The sequence below is a fragment of the Leopardus geoffroyi genome, chromosome C3 (assembly GCF_018350155.1).
Source record: "Leopardus geoffroyi isolate Oge1 chromosome C3, O.geoffroyi_Oge1_pat1.0, whole genome shotgun sequence".
Classification (NCBI taxonomy): Eukaryota; Metazoa; Chordata; class Mammalia; order Carnivora; family Felidae; genus Leopardus; species Leopardus geoffroyi.
Window position 1 is genome coordinate 49,414,058 of NC_059338.1, and position 18,966 is coordinate 49,433,023.

At 39.5% G+C, this 18,966-nt stretch overlaps 1 protein-coding gene across 8 annotated transcripts in view; it reads right to left on the minus strand.

Annotated features, from left to right (window-relative positions):
- Positions 1–18,966, minus strand: part of RASAL2 (RAS protein activator like 2) — a 362,757-nt gene that overhangs the window by 171,616 nt on the left and 172,175 nt on the right. For all 8 annotated transcript variants that reach the window (XM_045452780.1, XM_045452784.1, XM_045452783.1 and 5 more), the window contains exon 2: positions 11,941–12,068. In XM_045452780.1, the coding sequence (XP_045308736.1) occupies positions 11,941–12,068 (128 nt within the window). The remainder of the gene's footprint in view (positions 1–11,940; positions 12,069–18,966) is intronic.

The window sequence follows — 18,966 nt, forward strand, 5'->3', positions numbered from 1 at the left end:
CTTATACTGTGCTTCTGAGGGCTCTTTTTCCTCAGGGGAGGCAGGTGGGTGGGTAAGTGCTTTCATTCATTCCATTTTACAAAGAGAAAGGAGAACACAGTAAGGAGTAAATGGCCTCTCAGGTATCTAAGATATGTTAATAACAAAGTCAAACTGAATCTCTGACTCTCAGTCCTCTTTGTTAGTTCCAAATCATCCATGGCAATGAAGAGCAACAGGGGACAAACAAATCAGGTTACTTAGAAAACATTATATGCGTAACATATACCTCTATGTTGTCTGCCAAATCACCTTTCATTTTGTTTAGAATTACATAGGAATTAATTTCCATTTCAGTCAGAGTACACACACATTAAATAGTCAAGTACAGGAAACCAAGATAATGCTAACACCAAAAGAAAGCATTTCTGGGGCACATAATTCCAAGTTTATCTGTCGTATAGGGCTTCTGCATAAGCTTTTCCACCAGGAAAGGATTCTGCTGAAAGAGTGTTTTATTTATTTATTTATTTTTAATTTTTTTTTCAATGTTTATTTATTTTTGGGACAGAGAGAGACAGAGCATGAACGGGGGAGGGGCAGAGAGAGAGGGAGACACAGAATCAGAAGCAGGCTCCAGGCTCTGAGCCATCAGCCCAGAGCCTGACTCGGGGCTCGAACTCATGGACCGCGAGATAGCGACCTGGCTGAAGTCGGACGCTTAACCGACTGCGCCACCCAGGCGCCCCGAAAGAGTGTTTTAATACTACTACCTTATAGAGTAGGTGCAAACTCCCTAAGGCAGTATACCAGGCTTCCCACAATTGGCCACTGTCTGAGTGTCCAGCTTCATGCAGATTTTGCATTCTAGGAATACCAAATTGCTTGCACTTCCCTAATATATTCCCATTTTGTAGTTCAGCGCCTTTGCTTAGTTGGTTCTCTCAGCCTGAAATATCTTTCCTTACTTTCTTATCTACACCTGCCAAGCAAACTCCTAGTCACCCTAAGGCTTAGGACAGGCATTACCTCCTCCAGAAACCCTCCCTTCTACCAAGTCCCTAAGAGGAGGGTAAGGTACACCTCCTCAAGGTTCCTCCAACAGCATCTTCTGGCTCTGTCACCACACCTATTACACTGGATTAAAATTATGCATTTGAACGACTAATTCTGTAAGCTGTAAGTCAACAGCTTGTACCTTACCAGTCAATGGCCAAGCCCTAAAATAGCTCCAGCCCACAAATGAATGAATGAATGAATATTTGATACCTAGAGATGGGGGCCACATCAGGCAAAGGAAAAAACTGGCCAAGAAATTGTAAACACACAACTTTTGTTTTGTTTTGGAACAGGAAGAAGGCCAATTTAGCTAGAGCCTCTAGAAGTGTGGTAGAACACAGAAAACCAAAATTTATTATGATTGCATTGGGAGGGGTTTAATACCAGGTCATGCATAATTCAGGAAGCAGTGGGAAACTATTCCAGCTTTTAGACCAGAGGAATGGTAGTTTCTTTATGGGTCTGTCTTCTTCCTACTTCTCCCTCCAAGACATTCCACAGATTAATATTCGTAACACATAGCTTTGATCATATCCCTTTCTTTCTTAAGCTTCCTTTGGTAATTACCCATTGCCAATAGCATTTTAATGACACAGATTACAGTCCTTTAGAGTAAATGAATTTCTTTCTTTCATTCTACCCCCATTTACTTGTGCTATTTATCAAATGATATTTAAAAATTGGGGCCCGTGGGTGGCTCAGTCAGTTAAGTGACTCTGGCTCAGGTCATGATCTCACGGTTTGTGGGTTTGAGCCCCGTGTGGGGTACTGTGCTGACAGCTCAGAGCCTGGAGCCTGCTTCAGATTCTGTGTCTCCCTCTCTTTCTGCTCCTCTCCTGCTCACATTCTGGTCTCTCTCTCAAAAATTAATAAACATTAAAAAAACTTTAAAAACTTATTTGTCTTATTTCCACAACTGGATTTGATATGGGGGAGAAAGAGGAAGGAACTGTGTTTTATTCTTTGTAACTCCTAACTAATGAATGCATATATAGGGGCACATTATGTATCTGCTGAATAACCTGAAAATGATTCTGAATGAAATATGCCATGGGTAGTTTACCAGAGGACAAATAATAGTTGATTTTTTAGCTATTTTTTTAGCCGTTTGCACAAAGCCGTAAGTGTTATTTTCATCAATATATCTGAGTGTAAATATTGCTTTTCAAAAGCAGTAAATATATTCTAAAACATTTTAAAATTGCATTATTACTACCTTGCTGCTTATATGCTAGCTCCTAGCTTTAAAAATTCCAAATACAGAAAGTAGAAACTGAATAATAGGAATTATTCTTCCTAATGACTTGGTTTTGCCGAAAGAAAGAAATCACAAATTCAGCTTTCTTCTGTATTTTTATACTGGCTGTACCTTGAAGGGTTCACGATTGTCCTCTCTGCCACTTCCCTCAGCTCCCTAATCTCTCGTTTACTTGGCCTTATCTCTTGGAGCAAAATGGAATTCAAATGGCCTCCTACGCCCTCTTTGAACTGAGGTGGTGCCAAGCCAGCTGGGGCCTTTTCTGGCATCCGGGCAGGGAAGTATATTTCATAACACATCAGCAGCGTCTGTTTGGCACAATTTGCATGAAGCAATTTACTGAACCAACGAGTCATTTCTCAAGGTGATACTCCTGGCAGAATTCTCTTTCAGCATTCTTCCCAGACCTACCCTTCTGTTATAGTCTCAAATTGGTAAGGAGTGTGTTTAACACTCTTCCCATGTATATCCCCCAAGCAGACGTGTTCCCGTTTCTGACAGGAAACATGCAGAGTTAAGAGAGAGCACTAAAAGATCCCACACACTGAATACATGAGTGGTACTAGACTAATATAATCCTCCCACATTCCAGCAGTGCCTGGCCTAGGATTCAGTTTAAATCCTTATGGAACCTCTTAATTATCTTTTGAACACAGCAGTAAACACCCTGGTGATTAGTTGATTAAGGTTTTAAACAGCATCTTTAGGTAATTTTAGCAGGAAATTCCTTAAACTCCTTGTTTCAATGAATTCTAAATCTTCAATTTGAAATTCCAAGGAGAAGTGTTATACTTCCTCATGATAGTGTGGGTGAAAGGTAGAAGGGTGACAGCATACTCTGGTCCTTCCACAAAAAAAAAAATGGGTTTCTAATCTTTTCCTGTAATGAAATTAACAACATATTAAGTTTATCACTTAAGTAGCAGGTACAGCAATGGCTTCACATTTTCTTTTGGGAGAGACTTAATCCAGTTTTTTCAACTTAATGGTAGAACATACCTGTCTCAGAGCATTAAACTGTTCCTGTATCTGCTTTGTATATTCATTATCCCTTCATCATCCCTGACCCAGTCTATGGCAGTAATCTTCACTCATTTATTTCCTTCCAATCCCTTTCAATCTACTTTCCACATGATTGACAGAGTTACTTTTTTTTTCTTTATTTTAATATTTTGAGAGAGAGAGAGAGAGAGAATGTGAGTGGGGGAGGGACTAACTGAGAAGGAAAGACAGAATCTTAAGCAGACTCGATGCTCAGCATGGAGCCCAACACAGGGCTCAATCTTAGGATGCTGAGGTCATGACCTGATCTGGAATCAAGAGTCAGATGCTTAACTGACTGAGCCACCCAGACGCCCCCTAGAGTTCCTTTACTAAGAAGCAAATTTGATGATGTCATTGCCCTGTTAAATACCTTTCTGTGGTCTAAACCATTTCCAGAATAACATACAAATTCTTTAGCATGGCCTAAAAGGCACTTTATTGTTCAGTTCTTGCTAGCTATCAGCTATTTTTTTTCCTCTTGTAAACTTGATTCCAAGAATTCTGAACATTTTGCAGTTTGCCAAAGAAATATGTTTCTTGAGTTTGTATCCTCATACGTACTTGGAATATCCTTCCCTCCTTCTCCTCCAGCTGAGCTTCTATTTGTCCCTAAAGACATGGCCCAATCATAAATTTCTCTGTAAAATCTTTCTTGGCATTCTTACTTTCACATCACAACCCACCCAGGCAATATGTCAGTTAATCTTTCCCTTATGGTTATAATTTTTGGAAAAAAAAATTTATTGAGGTGAAATTCACTTAACCTAAAATTAACTGTTTTAAAATGAATAATTCAATGACATTTATCACATTCAAATGTTGTACAACCATCACTTCTGTCAAGTTCCAAATGACTATAGCTCTCTATTTACCTTGACGGGACCAATAAGACTACATCTTTGCAACCACAATACTGCTCAATAAATAAAAATTAATCAAATATTCAACAATGGAAAAGCAGCTTATGGATTATTTTGTTCCTTTTTTATTATCCAGTTTTAGAAAAAATATGGAATTAAGTCTCATGTTCTGGGCAGATTTATAATACAAAACGAAAAGATAGAAAAGAAGGTTCATCTCCTCTCAAATTTATATTAAGGAAACGGATATTCAGAATCAAAGTTTATAATTTACCTTTTAAAAAATTTATGGGACAAATATTTATTGAGAATTTACTTCTATGTCACGAACTGTTCTAAGCACTGAATAATACAGCATTGAATACAAAATCCCTGCCCTAAAGCTTACGTTTTCATAGGGCAAGAGATACGTAAATATAACAAATTATAAGTCATTTTAGAAGGTGGTAAAGGCTATGAAGGAAAAAAAATCAGAGCCAGGTTAATCAGACCAAAGTTTTGGGTGGAGATAGGAGGAGCAGTTGCAATTTTAAATAGGTTGGTCAGGGTAGGTCTTGTTGAGCAGGTGACAGTAAGTGAAGACTTAAAGGAGGAGAGAGAGGGAATCATTTACTATCAGAGGGATATCAAGGCCTTGAGGCAAGAATATGCTGATATGCTCTAGAATCATAACAGTGCCAGAATGACTGGAGTGAGCTGCGCAAGTCTATGGCCTCTGAAACTTAGAAGAATGGACTTATCATTAACAGAGAGGGGGATGGCCTTTGGCAGGTTTGGGAGGGAAAATTAGGGACCCACTGTGAGGCATGTTAGAGTTGACTATTACATATCCAAGTAGGTGTGTATGGGCATATGGATATATGGGTCTAGAGAAGAGAGAAGTATAGTCTTGAGATAGAAAACTCGTAAGATTGGAGGAGAGTCCTAAAAAAAGTGAGGCCCAAGGACTGAACTCTGCAGCACTCCTCTGTTAAGATTTAAAGAGAAGAGAAATCTGCAAAGATGACTCAGAAGGAACTGACAGAGAGGCAGGAAGAAAAGTAGGAGAGCATGAGAAGCCAGGTGGAGAAAGTGGTTCTAGAAGGAAGGAGCAAATCAACTGTAGGAAATGTCACTGACAGATTGAGGAGTATGAGAACTGAGAATTGACGACTGGATTTAGTGATGTGGGGGTCACCAGTGAGCTTAAGAGAGCAATTTTGGCAGAGGGGTGTAAGAATCTGATGGAGGAGGTTTAAGAGACAATAAAAGGAGAGGAATTAGAGGCAATGGGTTTAAAAGTTTTCAAGAATTTTTGCTGTGAAGGGAAGCAGAGAAAGAGGTGGTAATTGGAGCTAGAAGTGAGGTTAATACAGGCTTATTTGTGCTTTTAAAATGGGAAAAATAATAGCATACTGATGGGGAATGATCCAGAAGAGAGAAAAAATTCAAGCTGTAAAAGAAGCAGGGGAGGATTGCTAGTGATTCCTCCTGGAATTGGCAAGAAGGAATGGAACGTGTGCACCTGGAGGGGCTTACCACGGTTGAACTGTAGTCCAACCACAGTTAAAGGAGACAAATACAGGCATCGGTGGTGGATGGGCAGACACGGTGCATGCTAATGAAGTGTGCATAAATTCTCTGCTGGGTGCTTGAATTTTTCTCAGTGAAATAAGCAGCAAAGTAACCAGCTATAAGAGGGTAATAGAGAAAGGATTAGAACAGAGGAGGTGTGAAAAAAATCACTTTAGAAGTCATTTTGGATTGTGCTACTCAAAAGTGCGGTCCAAGGTCTTATGCTGTTCTGCAAACTGTTTGTTACCGGTTTCCAATAATTTAACAGTACAGAAACAGAAGTGTGCCTTGTGTGATCAATGGGTTTGTTTCATTGTACAACAACACTTTCCATGAACATGCATAATTTTCATAATTTTATTTCTTCTTTTCTTATGATTATTCGGCACATATTTGTTGAATCGTGATTTCATTTTAGTTAAATCTAATTAAAAATTCGGGCTTATGTTTTTTATGTCTTTTTAAAATGTCATTTTTCTTAACTATTCACTTCATTGTATTTTGTTCACAGTCAAGTGGAGAAAAAACTAGTCCTTCACCACACACAGACTGAGAAGAACTAGTCCAGGAGAGCTGGACAAAATTAAGCTAAGACATGTTTTGGGATTGCCAAGCAGCTAAATTAGGGGTTTACATGAGGATTGCAACCATTAGTTTAAAGAGTGTCAGTATGATGGAGTGGTCTTGTCCAGGCACGTTACATTGCACGGAATCAGGGCAGGATAGATGAGGGGCAGGATTTAACTGAGTCATCACCATTACCAAAAGAGCATGATAATGTAAGAGAAGGGCAAGGGAATAGTATGTAAGGGGTGAGTAGAATGGCTATGAAAATGAGGCAGACTGAAGAGGTGAGATTGGACATTAGAGGTATGAGGGGCAGAAAAGCTTACAGCATCAATGGAAAATAGGTTCCAAAAGGACTGAAGGATTGTTAGAATAAGTAATGAGCTAGGAAGACAGAAGGTGATGATTAGAGTGTAGAACACATGGAACTGAGAGTAAGAAGAAATTATAGCAATGAGGTGGGGTAGAGGAAAATATTCTTGGAGGAAAGGAGGTCAAGGAACTGAGAACCAGTGTGTTAGAAGCATCTCTGAAGATTTAATCCACAAATTAAGGCTGAAGTAGTGTTGAAGATAATGAGCCAGGTGCTCAAATCAACAAAAAATGAGAAGTAATGACTAGGGGTTGGAACATGACTATAAGAGGAGACTCAGGATTTGGACTTTTTAGGGAGGGAGGACAGGAATCAGTCATAAAAGAGGAAGGACACCTAGTACAGGCATTGAGGTATGAGGGCTGTGGGAAGAAAAACAGCCAGCCCTTGATAGGACTTCACAGAAGACGGTATGTTCAGAGAAGTTACAGGTTCTCATGAAACCAAGAAGTTAAGGGATGCCTACAAGGAACTGGTAGAAGAAACAGCTGATTTTGCTGATGACGGACTGTGAGTTGCAGAGGGTATAGCGATAGGGTTTTAAGAGGTGGGAAAAGATGAGTAGAAGGCAGGGACAGAAAGGAGAAAGGGGGATTGGCAGACACATGCAGAGTGTGGGAGATAGGGGTTCCCCAATGTCCGGGGCTATTCTTGATGACTGGCATAAAAAGGAATACAGTACATAAGATACTGTTGTAGAAAATCATCCCTCATGAACGGTTATTTTATGAGACAAAAGGGGGCTCAGGCCTAGAATACTCAACTGATCAGTAATCTCTCATCAGTGGATTTTATCTTGGTTCTAGATGTGGCATGTATCTATGCTCTACCTTATGATACTTCTCTCTATCCTTATGCTATTTAATTTCTTACAGTACACTCTAAATTGAATAAAAGTTAGGTAAGGGCAGAAAGACAGCAAATGATCTGTGTATCATATCACTCTGATGTGGCTGATTATTATTAACAACTCTGATAAATGGCTGCTGACAAAGTAGGTTGACTAAAATGAAAATTTTCAATTATCTGTGTATTCAGAGTGGATAACTAGAAATCTTCTATACTAATATTCATTCTACCACTTTTTATTATATGTTTCTATGAACACGGCAATTTGTACTAGACTATCCTAGAAAAGGCTGACCTTTATTATTTTAATAAAATTTAATAATATTAAAATACTGGAAAAAGGTTATGGGTATGGAGATGGTAACAAAAACAAAGGATATTTTTCAATGGCTGGAGAAAAAGAATAAGCAAGGGCTTCAGAGAGAGCATATTAGCTAGGCCCTCACAAGTAAGAACTGTTTATTAAAATAAAAGAAACTAAAATTCTTTTGTTATTCCCTTGGTTTTACTATATTAAAGACAGTTGAGTAAGAGAAGGGATAGAAAAGAAAAGAGAGGAGGAGAGAAGAGAAAAGGGAGATAGGGATCTGCAGCTGAGAACTAAGAAATGTATTTGCTGTTCACTGCTTCCCCTGAACTCATTTTTTGGGAATGATGACCTACTAAATTGATATTCTACCTACAGCTTTTTAGATATTTACATATATTTTGGGCAATTAATCTTTGCCCTTTGTTGAATCAGATCTTTTCTTCTTCCCTCCCATTATCTCTCTTCTTTGTCAAGATCATATTCACTCATTTTTTTATGTCGTGGAGGTGGAGAGTGAAACCATTTTATGGACCTACCAAACCAGAATGATATCAACTATCTGAAAAATCACCAATAAGCAAATGAGTTATTTGGATGTGGAAGGATGTGTACATTTTAACGGTCTGAGTAAAGTAGCAAATGGTATATGATAAGTTCAAGGGCTTTTTAATTTGGCGGGATAGTAAGTTCACCTAGAACCCGGTGCCTATGCTAGTTACATTCCATCAGCCCCTCCAGATGCACTCTCTGCCCTTCTCTCCCTCACTGTGTGTTTCAGAAAGCAAACCTCAACAAAACACATGAAGAGCAATATTTTTCCCTCTGGCTTCAAGTTAGATTTGGCCAGTAGGTAACAACTGACAAGAAACCAGAAGGCGGGAAAAGTGCTGGAGTGTTTATTCCCCTTTGCTTCCTCCTTGCTGGCTGCTGATGTTCAGGTAGAAGCTATGTTCTTTTGTGTAGCACCACAGCCACTGTCATAGCCCCCACATGCAACCGTTCTTTGGTTTCCAGAAGCACTGCTCTCTTCCTTTGCCCTGGAAGTCTAGGGTCATAACTGCTTTCTGCTGTTACTACTTCATGGTGCTTCACACTCTTTGGTGGGTCCCTTATGCTGCCCACATCTCTGTCAATAGACCCTTTGTTAACCTCTTTCAATTAGTCCCCTGACAGTGCCATTTATTACCTGCTAGTTGCTACACTGACATCACTTCCAGTAGCCTTCCTGGGTGATTTTGGGGGCCAGGTCTACACAATCTCATCTGTCATCATTCCAAATTTCTCAACTCAATATCTATTTCACAATTCCTTAGTGAAAATCCACCCTTATCTTGTTGAACTCGCTTCTTCATGATGACTGTAATCATTATGATGCGAGCAGCCCTTTAGACTTACAGGCATACCGCAGAGACATTTCAGGTTCTGCTCCAGACCAATGCAACAAAACAAGACAAATGAATTTTTGGTTAGCCCACAGATATATGTTATGTTTACATTATACTCTATTAAATGTGCAATAGCATTATATCTAAAAAACAACGTACATACCTTAATTTTAAGATACTTTATTAGCAAATAATGCTAGCCATCATCTGAGCTTTCAGTGAGTCGTAATCTTTTGGCTGGTGGAGGATCTTGCCTCCACGTGGATGGCTGCTGCCAATCAGGACAGCGGTGGCCGAAGGATGGGGTGACTGCGGCAATTTCTTAAAATAAGACAGCAATGCAATTTGCCACATCGATGGACTCTTCCTTTCTCTACAGACTTCTCTGTAGCATTTGGTGCTGTTGGATAGCTTTTTACCCACAGTAGAACCTCTTTTAAAATTGGGGTCAGTGCTTTCAGACACAGCCGTTGCTTTATCCACTAAGTCTATGTAATACTCTCAGTCCTTTGTAGTCATTTCACCAATCTTCACGGCATCTTCCCCCAGGAGTAGATTTCACCGCAAGAAACCACTGTCTTTGCTCATCCCTAAGAAGCAACTCTTCATCCACTCAAGTTTTATCATGAGATTGCAGTAATTCAGTCCCGTCTTCAGGCTCTGCTTCCAGGTCAAGTTCTCTTGCTATTTCTGTGATATCCACAGTTGCTTCCTCTCAAGTCTTGAATCCCTCAGAGTCATCCATGAGGGTTGGACTCACCTTGTCCCAAACTCCTGTTAATGTGGGTATTTTGACCTCTTCCCATGAATCACAAATGCTCTTTTCATTTTTTTTTGAGAGAGAGTGAGAGGGCACAAGTGAGCGAGCGGCAGAGAGAGAGAGAGAGGCAAAGAAGTGGAGCTCACCAGGGGCTTGGAATCACAAGTGTTCTCATTGGCATCTAGAATGGTGAATCTTTTCCAGAAGGTTTTCAATGTACTTTACACAGATCCATCTTTGGCAGGTGCAGCCTTATGAAATGTATTCCTTCCTTCCTTCCTCCTCCTCTTGCTTACTTCCTCCCTCCCTCCCTTCCTTATGAAATGTATTCCTTCCTTCCTTCCTCCTCCTCTTGCTTCCTCCCTCCCTCCCTCCCTCCCTCCCTCCTTCCCTCCCTTATGAAATGTATTCCTAAAGAAGAAGACTTGAAGGTTGAAATGACTCCATGATCCATGGGCTGCAGAATGAATGCTGTGGCAGCACGAAAGCAACATGAATCTTGCCGTACATCCCCATCAGGCCTCTGGGCGACCAGGTGCATTGTCAGCGAGCAGTCACATTCTGAAAGGAAACTTCTCTCCTGAGCAGGTCTCAACAGCGGGCCTAAAATATTCAGGAAGCCGTGTTGTAAACAGATGTGCTGTCACCTAGGCTTGTTGTTCCGTTTCTAGAGCACAGCCAGAGTGGATATAGCATGATTCTTATGGGCCCTAGGGTTTTCAGAATGGTGAAACGGGCACTGGCTTCAACTTCAAGTCACCAACTGCATGAGCCCCTACCAAGAGAGTCAGCCTGTCCTTGCAAGCTCTGAGGCCAGGATCGACTTCTCCTCTCTGCCTATGAAAGTGCCAGCCTTCTTGGTAGCCTTCTTCCCATAGAAGGCTGTTCCCTCCACACTGAAAACCTGCCGTGTGCTGCGGCCACCTTCAGGAACGATCCTGGCTAGACCTTCTGGATAACCTGCTGCGGCTTTTGCATCAGCGCTTGCTGCTTCGCCTTGTACTTTTGTGTTTTGGAGGTGGCTTCTTGCCTGCCTTAACCCTCATCAACCAACCTCTGCTCGCTTCCAACTTTTCTTCTGCAGCCGCCTCACCTCTCTCAGCCTTCACAGCCTTGGTGTGGAATAGACTCTGGCTGAAGTAATGTAACGGCTGGTTTGACCCTCTGTGCCGACCACGGAAACTTTCTCTGTATCAGCAATAAGGCTGTTTCGCTTTCTTACCACGTGTGCGTGCCCTGGAGTAGCACGCTTAATTTCCTCCAACGACTTTTCCTTTGCATTCGTGACTTGGCGAACTCTTTGGGGCACAAGGCCTAGCTTTCAGCCTCATTTGGCATTCAACGTGCCTTCCTCACTAGGCTTAAGCATTTCTAACTTTTCATTTAATGTATGACATATGCGAGTCTTCCTCTCACGTGAACACCTAGAGGTCACTGTTGGGTTATTAACTGGCCTATTTCAATATTGTCATGTCTCAGGGAAAAGACTCCAGAGAAGAGGGAGAGGGATGGGAACAGCCAGTCCAGTCGATGGAGCAGTCAGAATACACACACTTACCAATTAAGCTCACCATCTTATGTGGGTGTAGTTCATGGTGCCTTAAAGCAATTACAATAGTAATCTCAAAGATCACCGATCACAGATCACCATAACAAATATAATAATAATGAAAACGTTTGAATGATCATTACTAAAATGCGACAGAGAAGCAAGAAGTGAGCAAATGCTGTTGGAGATACGGCGCCGACAGCCTTGCTCAAGACAGGATTGCCACAAATCCCCATTTTTAAAACGTGCTACTGCTAAGTGCATTACAGCAAAGCTCAATAAAAGGAGTTTTGCCCATTTCCATAAATGCCACACATCAAGTGCAAATAAAAACCAGATTTCGGGAATTTGGCCAGAAGGAGAAGTGGCTTTCCTCGGTGACACCCATCTCACCTCCTTCTCCTTGTTGAGCAGCACCAGCTGGCTGTCCGTAAGGATGCAGTATCTCCGCTCCCACGTTGTCGTTTCCGTGTAGGGTGACTGGCCGCAAGACAGACGATGCGTGGGTGGCCCCTTCACATCTGGGTGACAAACATGAAAAACAAAAGTGAGAATGCATTATCATGCTGACTTAGGTAGACCAGGATCTCAAATGTAAGATTCTCCAAAATCATATTAAATAAAGAGTTTCAAACATGAACCTAAATGGTAAATTGAAAACTTCACTTCCTCTGAATAAAAACTGTTCTACACAGAGGGGAAAATAGGCCGTTTAGTCTGCAGGAAAGAAGGCTGAAACACTAGGAGGATTTGTTAGCACGAACTTGACACAGTAATGACCATGGTACATGTACTACAACAATGGGAAGTTGCTTCAGAGCTAAACTAACATCATTCAAAATGGGGGGGGGGTGACTCAGAGAAGAACAAAAGACAGAACCTCTCATCTTTAGGAAGAAATGGTGTCGCATGTACACTTCGAGAGTACTGCTGACCCCACTCAAGAGAATGAAATTATTAACCGCCAGTGTCTTCAAATGGCTTTATTTCTAGTCACGCGTGAGAATTAAAAAAATATTTAAACTATAGCATCATATTACCACTAGAGGCCAGTAAGATCTTAAAAACACAGAAAGCAGTTTCTGCAAGGAAAGATCCAAACATATTACCATCATGTCTCTTACAGGTGGAGGTACATATCAGAGCTAAATGTCTAACTCTTCTCAAATGTCTCATTTCCCTATTAAATACCAAGTGGTTATGATTACTTTGTTACTTTAAAATTCTTTGATACAAACTGTTCACTCATTTGGGCTGCTATACAACATGGAACACATCTTAATCAAAAGTACACATTAGATCCATTAAATAAGGCTTTACGACAGTTGAATATTAAAAGTTCTTTAGCCAACGAAGGACTAATTCCTGTCAGGATTATACTGAAGAGATAATTTTAAATGCATTATTTATTACTATTCAGTTGTTTTCCCAGAGGAGCATCTCAAACTGGAGAAATTAGAAAACAAACACCCATGAGGGCAGGAGAGTTGTAAATCAAAAATAAACGCATTTTATCTATTATACAAGTGTTTTCATTAGTATTACTGTCTACAGACTTTTAGGGTTTTTTAAATGTTTATTTAGTTTTGAAAAAGAGACAGAGGGAGAGCAGGGGAGGTGAAGAAAGGGAGTACAGAGGATCCGAAGAAGGCTCTGCACTGACAGCAGAGAGCCCAATGTGGGGCTCGAACCCACGAACCACAAGATCATTACCTGAGCCAAAGTCGGATGCTTAAGCAACAGAGCTACAGGGGCCCCAAGATTTTTTTTAAGAGAGAGAGCTTGAGCCAGGGAGAGGAGAAGGAGGGAACAGAGAGAGAGAGAAAGAGAGAGACAGAGACAGAGAGACACAGAGAATCTTAAGCAGGCTCCACACTCAGCGCAGAGGCACCATGGGACTTGATCCCACAACCCAGGAATATGACCAGAGCCAAATCAAGGGTCAGACGCTCAACCAACTGAGCCACTCAGGAGCCCCAGACTTTTAGTTTTTTCAATCACAGTCTGACAGGTATGGCTTCAAGGAGATACAGATAATGTCCTAGGTATCTTATACTAGAATCACCCAAATATGCAATGGTATAGCTGGAGTTCTGTCGGAAATAAACAAGGCAGGACTAGGGCACTTAGATGAATGGCTTTTTTTGCACTGTCTTGTGTGACCAATATTATCTTCAGTGCTCCTTCTGGCTTAACTTCCTTTGCTTTCTAAAAATCTCTTTAAATGCGTTGCTCTGCATATGTAGGCAAGCTTATCAGCTACCCTCCACATAATTCACAGAACCCACGTTACTTACTAGGGCTCAGCTGGAGATGTTACTAAATCTTAGCTCACTGCCTCTCCTCTTCTGTGTCTATCTCCTCTGCGCTATGCACAGCAGTATTTGCTACACATCTAGCTTCTCCGTTCCACAAACTCTCTCTTCCCCGCCCTCAACTCCTCCCCTTGTGTTCTAACAGAGCATCGAAAATTATTTTTATTTTTTTTGAAAATTATTCTAAAGTTTTCTTTATACTTCAACATTTCCTGAATTTATCACAAAAAGCTTGAAAGAAGCTGACTCTTAATCCTCTTTGACACATATGGAAGATTCTTGCCTGTACTTAAAAACCATGTCAAAGCTGATTTTCTTCACGATTTGGACAAACAAATGGGTTAGATTTTTACCACAATGTAGGCCTATTTTTAGAGTCAAGTACCAACTCCACTTCAACACAGAGGGATGCACCTACTTTATGTGGAAATGTGGTGGTTTTGTGGCCTAGACAAGTTTTCATTCAAATGACTAACCTTCTTACGTAAGTTAGTCGTGGGTGACCTACTGCCCACTGTAATTTAATTTGAACAGCAATTTTGTGATCTATACTAAGCAAGAAGACGTTGATAAACTCCATAAAAATTAGAATACAGGACACTATATTTATAGCATAACACAGGTTTCCTGACAAAATATAAATCTGGATCAGAACTGAAATTAAGAAAACCTACATTCCCTTCCCTGTGTCATCCTGAGTAATTCTCTTAACGTCTCACTGTCTGATGTTCTCCCTTTCTCCAATCTTGGGCTTTGCTCCTAGTTTCTTCATGGTACTGTGAAACAAGACAATGTTTCACACAGTATTTTGGGACCCCAAACTATTCCTCCCCAGTGTGACAGGTAGAATGAAGTAGGGAGTAATGTCTCCCTATCTAAAATGTTCTGTCTGAATGATGAGACTGGCTAATGCTGTTATAAATTTTGTAGTTTCACATTTATTATTTAATACTCACTTTAAAAAAAAAATCACATTGTAAAACTGTATACCAAGGAATAAAACAAGAAAGAAGTTAGAATAAGTGATTTGGGGGGGTTCTTTTTAGCCTTTCTGAATTAAGGCTTAAAAGGCATTTAAATAACAAGATAAAATAAGATTTTAAAATAACCTATAGATTTAATTTGTTCAGTTTATCATGTCCTCTTTTCCATGGTTAAATGAAGATTTAACAGTAAAACCAATCTACTAAGACTATATTACCACAGGACAAGCTCACCTTACCAATACGACCCACCAACCAACCAATCTCTCTTTCTCTCTCTCCCTCTCTTTCCCTCCCCGCCCCCACCCCCACCCCCGGCTCTAGTAACATACTTCTAACTTCTGACTTCCAATTATATTTAGTGTCTAAAGCTCACCAGAGAAAACGATAACATAGGATTACAAATAAGAATCTTAATAGCAAGACTGGAAATAATTTTGCTTTGCAGTGCCCCTGTCCTATAAAAATACTAAGGGCACTGGATGCTGGATTTATTATAAAAACTGAATAATTTCAGAAGCATTAAAAAGCATCTGAGTTTACTCAATGGGTCTTTTTGAAAAGTACTTCTCTAAATGGGCTATTGTCTTGTGGACTAGTAACTCTCAAATTTTTTTGATCTCAAGATCCCTTTAAACTCTTAAAATTATTGAAGATTTCAAAGAATTTTTTATAGGAGCCATATTTAATATTTACCATATTAGATATTAAAACTAAGAAATATTTAAAATATTTATTCATTAAATGATAAGACACCTACTGCATATTAATATAAATAACACATTTTTAATGAAATGTAACTATTTTCCAAAACAAAATACGTGAGAGCAGTGACCTTGTTTTAAGTTTTGCAAATCTTTTTTAAAGTCTGGCTGAATGGGAGACAGCTGGATTCTTATATCTGTTACAGCATTCAATATATTTATGTTGCTTTGGTTGAAATATATGAAGAAACTCTGAATCACTCAGATATGCAGTTGGAAGGAAAGAGTTGTTGTTTTTTTTTTTTAATTTTTTAAACGTTTATTTATTTTTGAGAGAGCGTGAGCGGGGGAGGAGCAGAGAGAGAGAGGGAGACACAGAATCTGAAGCAGGCTCCAGGCTCCGAGCTGTCAGCACAGAGCCCGACACGGGGCTCAAATTCACAAACCGCAAGATCATGACCTGGGCCGAAGTCAGGCGCTTAACGGACTGAGCCACCCAGGCACCCCAGGGAAGAGTATTTCAATAGCATTTTTAGATAAATGTGGATCATCTTTTTTTAATACTAATCCAAAACCTGACAAGAGGATGCTTCTTAACAGTGAGTGAAATGTGGAATGTGACACCACGGCAATGAACTTTTCATGCTCGGCTATGTTAAAAATCATTGGTGTACCTTACCCTTTGAATGGATTTTCAATGCATATGTATGAGTTTTTAACATTATGCACTGATCATTTCCAAAACATTGGTTCATTTAGTTTTGCAGATCTTCCAAATTATGACACCTTCCATCATATAATATGAAAAAATCACATTCATTAATCTTGAGAAAAGTCTTGACTTTATCATAGAAGTCTTTACTGGGAAGCTGTCAAGCATTTTTCGTCTTGGATTTTATCATTAGCAATAAATACTGTTGGTTTTTTCCCTCTAAATGAAAGGTTTCTGTCTTTCTTTTTCCAGAAAATATCTGTCAAATAACCAACACAAAAGAACTATAGTTCGTCTTGCAGTTGTGTTTCAGGTAAAAATGGTGTTCAATGAAAACCAGTGGCAAGTTCAGCTTTCAACCCAACTTGTGCAGAACGCCCTCAGTTTGATAACCATCGTACTTCAGCCGGCAGCTCGTGAGCGCTTCCCACATCATCAGACAGAATGTTTAAAAAATGTGAACTCTAGCATTGAGATTTAACAAAATTAAGGACTTTCACTGAGTTCTCAAGGACTTCCCAGCCGTTTTCCCCCTACTATGCGGCAGAGGAGAATGCGGTGACTCCTAATACAGTTTGGTGCGGCCGCTTTGATTCCTGCGACTGCACTGGTGGTTTTACTCAAAATTGCCTCTACATCATCAATGTAAAAGTCAACACAGTCATTTTTTTGTTTTTGTTTTGTTTTGTTTTTTAAGGTAATTTGACTGTGAAAATAGTTTTACCCTAAAAGATCAGGGGGATCCTCGGGTTGTAGGGTTCCGCAGACCATACTTTAAAAACCACTGCTTAGACAACAGGAAGCCGATGAGGATTCTGCGGAAGCCTGGCAATAGCTTGCTAGGATGAAGTAAGTAGAAAACAAACCTCAGGTCTTATATAATGGATGGGAGACTAATGTAACAGCCTGGCAAGGGATAATTGGGGTCACAGACTGGTGAAATAGAAAGGGATCATGTGAACCTGATTTTGAAATAGGAATTTAGCAGGGAAGTCCAAAACAAAGTTTTTCAAAACAGGAATAAGAACATTTAAAGGGAAGCTTTTGAATTGGAGTTGAATTAGAAAGATTCAATTAATCCATTATATCCAAATCACTTAAAAATGACATTGAAAATATCAGATTACTTTGTCTACCTGTCAATCTATGCATCAAACCCTGGGCTTCTTCAAGCGCTGATATAAACTTAGTAACTATCTGGCAAGGAAACAACAATTTTCTTGTGTGTAACCCTTCCTCATAATCCCTCCTTATAAGTAGAGAAGGGAGCTTCATAGCCTGTCCCATCACTTGACAAAGATGAACAAAAATGATACAACTGAGCTGGAAATTCTATTAGATACAGTCTACAACTAGCCTCACTGTGATTTTCTCTAAGAGGGTAAGCATCTTCTGGTCTCTTCCAGACTTACAAAGAAAGCATCTCAAAAGACTTACAGTAGGGAAGTAAATAAAGGGATCTGCCTTGAGGCAGAAGTAGGGGTTAAGGCGAATGGAAAAGAACAAGTCCATGACCCAAATATGGAGAATGTCAAAGAGAAAACTGCTGCGGGAAATTTTACTTTTGTATCATACAGCTCCTTAAAGTTCATCTGAGTTGCTTTTGGATCACATCATTTACTAGTCACTTGTTCTTTTAAAATTCCAACATTGTTAGTTAAATGCAATTGAAATTGGTAAAATCCGAAACCTGTTTACTGCCATCCAAAGAAAGCTTTACAGAGTATTCTATAGGGACACTTTTCGAGCTAACACAGTCCCTAGTGTTTCATTCAATCTCAATAGACTGATTGAATTCTTAGTACCAACTTAAAGATAGAATTAAAGATAGAATTCTTTCATTGATTCTTAGTACCAACTTAAAAAAATTAAATTAAAATAAAATAAAACATAGCTTTGGGAAATCTATCTATAGGTGAAATTTTAATACATTAAAAGAGAAGCACATTTCTAGCATGGAGTTGTTGTAAACCTCAGAGGTCTGAACTGCTTGGAAAGATCTATATTTTCATGTGTGTGTGTTTATTTCCACGCCAGATCCAACCCAGATTAATGGCAAATTCTTCCCAACATTCAAATTTCAATTATCAGACTTGTTTCCTTTCTGAATTTGATTAGAATTCAAAGTCAACGTATACACATTACTTTATAAAGTCTTAGAACTGGAGTGGCCACTTTCTTATAGAAGTAAAAATATATCTAAATAATTGTAAAACAGAGCTATGTTACTTAAGCTAGCTAAGAATATGTCAACTTCCCTAACTACACAAAGGGCTATTTTTCTCTTCACCAAAATGTTCAAAATAGTTTTGACAGAAGTTCAAGTATCATTTATATCCACAGGCCAACTAACAAGCTATATTTTTTAAAGATGGTTCTTTATTTTTCTAATAAATAATAAAACCCTTGCCATGCCATACAGCTTTAAAAATGTGGTATCTTCTTGGCTATCTTCTGCAGGCAATTTCTGCTGCAAGAGAAGAAATGTTAGAGTTGCCACGTGACGATGATATTAATCATAATCGTAACGTCTGTAACATGCTGTTCAGCAGCCCGCTGATGTTGGAAATATATGACGAAATCATTTTGTAAATGTGTTAATGCTACCTGTTCAGGACTTAGTGTGGCTGCCATCAATTATTGCATCAATATATTTTAGGTCACTCTCTTTCATGCTTAAAGTACTGAAAGGAAACACAAAACCA